A 2,660-nucleotide genomic window follows, 5' to 3' on the forward strand; every position below is an offset into this window, starting at 1 on the left:
CAGGGGCTGCTCCGCGGGGCAGCGCCCGACCAAGGGAAACCCTGTGTTTGCACCTTCTCGGCTCAGGCTCTTGCCCTGCTTTCTCCATGCCACCTCCCCCAGGTCAACACCGAGCGAGTGGAGGTGGAATCCCGCGGTGTCAACCACGTGGAGGGCGGCTGGCCCAAAGACATCAACCCGCAGGAGATGGAACAGACCGTCCGCTTCAGGAAGAAAGTGGAGAAAGACGAGAACTACATCAACACCATCACACACCTCGGCACTGTAAGGCTCTGCCTGACCCCCCTCCTCCGTGTATCCCACTGCCAGAGCCCCCTTCCTGCCCGCTGCCGGCTCCATGGCCTAGGCAGCTCCCTGAAGGCATGGCCTGTGCTTTCCCTGCAGCTGATGGAGCACTGCGTCAAGCAGAACAACGCCATCAACATCTACGAGGAGTACTTCGGAGAGGAGGAGATGGCAGAGCTGGATGACGAGCCCCCCTCCGCCAAAACCATCAATGTCATCAGGTAGCTGGGCTCTCCAGATCTGCAGCAGGCATTAAATTGCCTTTGGATGCTATGGATGTGGAAAATCCAGCGGCTTTAGGGTAGTGCTGGATCAGTTTATGGATGGAGAGGCCTGCTGCAGCCCCCCTGCTCCGTAACTCTATCCGTTCCTCCTCTCCCTGCCCAGAAACTTCAGAGATAGGTACCATAGAACCATAGAATGGTTTGGGTTGGAAGGGACCTTAAAGATCATCTAGTTCCACCCCCCCTGCCATGGGCAGGGACACCTTCCATAGGTTGCTCCAAGCCTCATCCAGCCTGGCCTTGGACACTCCCAGGGATGGGGCATCCACAGCTTCTCTGGGCAACCTGTCCCAGTGCTCCCCACCCTCTGCGGGAAGAACTTCATCCTGATATCTAATCTAAACCTCCCCACTTCCAGTTTAAATCCGTTACCCCTTGTCCTGTCACTCCCTGCCCTGGGAAAAGCCCTCCTCAGCTTCCTTGGTCCAAGGACAGATGCAGCTCTGAGCATCTTCTAACAGTCCTTAGACAGGATGTTTTTTTGGTGCCTCAGAGATTATTTCCAAATGTCAGGGGCTTTAGGTCATTTCTAGAAGTCAGATCCCGTAACATAATTGGATTCTTAGAAACGTATAACTGGAAACACTTTATTAAATCATCAACTCTTCTCCCCCTGCCCAACCCCCAAGAGAATTGTTTCCCGCTCTCAGTGCTCCAGGGCTGCAGCTTGTTTTAATTGTGATTCCCAGAGTTTCCTTTGGGAGACAGCTCTCCCAGGGCACGACCAAGCTGTTAGCAAACTAACAGCTTGCTTTGATGTCCTGTTATGAAAAAGGGATCCAAACCTAACCAAGAGGACGGCCACGCATCTCTCCTGGCACCCTGACACGTACAAGAAGCTGGCAGTGGCTTATTCCAGCCTGGAATTCCAGCAAAACATGAAAGACATGAGCTTTGACTCGTACATCTGGGATCTCGGTAAGGGGCAAGGGAAAACCCAGCAGTCAGTAATGCAGCCGCTGCGGAAGCACTTTGTGTCTTCAAAGCGTGTAACGAGGCCGCGCAGCGCTCCGGAAGGGGTGAGCGGGGGCTCAGGTTCTGCTCTGCCCACAGATCAATGCAGAGAAGGGGAGAAATGGGTCTTGAAAGCTGGAAAATATCCGCTAAAATCCCACTACGTGAGCTCGAGTGCCTGTGGGCACAACAGGCAGCTGAGCCGGGCTCCTCTTGGGTGGTTCTTGTCTTTATGCCGTTCATTTGTGCTGGATTTAGGAAAAGGCAGCACAAGCCCAGGCGGAGAACTGCCCTGCTCTGTCAGACTCTCAGACCTGTTGTATTTTGGGGTGGAAAACACCAAGAAGAGGGGTCAGGGTACCGGGGATTGGGGTACCAGGAGTCTGTCCCCAGGCTGGCGGGCGAGGACGGGTCAGATCCCTTCCCGGGCGAAGGGGATGTGGCAGGTCACCATCTCCACTTCCAGCACGGCTGGGCAAGAACCAGCGTGGCAGGGAGCCGGGCGTGATATCGGGGGGGCTGTCGTAGGGGCTGGGGTCTGCACTGCCTGTGCACTTTGTTCTTTACTCGCCCCTCCTTGGCAGAAAACCCCAACAAGCCGGAGCTCGTTCTCAAGCCGACATCCCCCCTGGTGAGCCTGGAATACAACCCCAAAGATTCGCACGTCCTGCTGGGAGGATGCTACAATGGGCAGATGGGTAAGGAAGATGGGTCAGGATCATGGAATTGTTTAGCCTGGAAAAGAGCTTTAAGGTCACCGAGTCCAACCACCAAACCCACTGCCCCGTGTCCCTGAGCACCTTGTCCACGCGGCTCTCAAACCCCTCCCGGGATGGTGACTCCACCACCTCCCTGGGCAGCCCCTTCCAATCCTGACAGCCCTTTCCAGGAAGGAATTTCCCTAATATCCAACCTAAACCTCCCCTGGCAGAATTTGAGGCCTGGCAGGGATTGCTGGATGCAACAGCTGAGCAGCATGCGTGCTGGGCTCCTGCCTCATCCATGACCCTGGAATTTTGCACGGCAAAATCCCAGGAGAGCTGCCATCGCTTCTAGCGCTGAATTGTTCTTGTCCCGTTGTTTCAAGTGCTTGGAAAAGGGCCCCGTTCGCCGGCCTCGTTTACGGCTCGGTTACTC

General features: G+C 55.5%; 1 protein-coding gene across 1 annotated transcript in view; it reads left to right on the top strand.

The window, feature by feature from the left end:
* Positions 1-102: 102 nt before the first annotated feature.
* The window catches only part of DNAI2 (dynein, axonemal, intermediate chain 2), a gene marked incomplete at both ends in the record, with an annotated part of 5,553 nt that continues 2,995 nt past the window's right edge, over positions 103-2,660 (top strand). The window contains 4 exons of the mRNA XM_010161219.1: positions 103-264; positions 385-506; positions 1,345-1,487; positions 2,108-2,221. Coding sequence (XP_010159521.1) covers positions 103-264; positions 385-506; positions 1,345-1,487; positions 2,108-2,221 — 541 coding nt within the window. The remainder of the gene's footprint in view (positions 265-384; positions 507-1,344; positions 1,488-2,107; positions 2,222-2,660) is intronic.

Source organism: Eurypyga helias, unplaced genomic scaffold (assembly GCF_000690775.1).
Source record: "Eurypyga helias isolate BGI_N326 unplaced genomic scaffold, ASM69077v1 scaffold19321, whole genome shotgun sequence".
NCBI lineage: Eukaryota > Metazoa > Chordata > Aves > Eurypygiformes > Eurypygidae > Eurypyga > Eurypyga helias.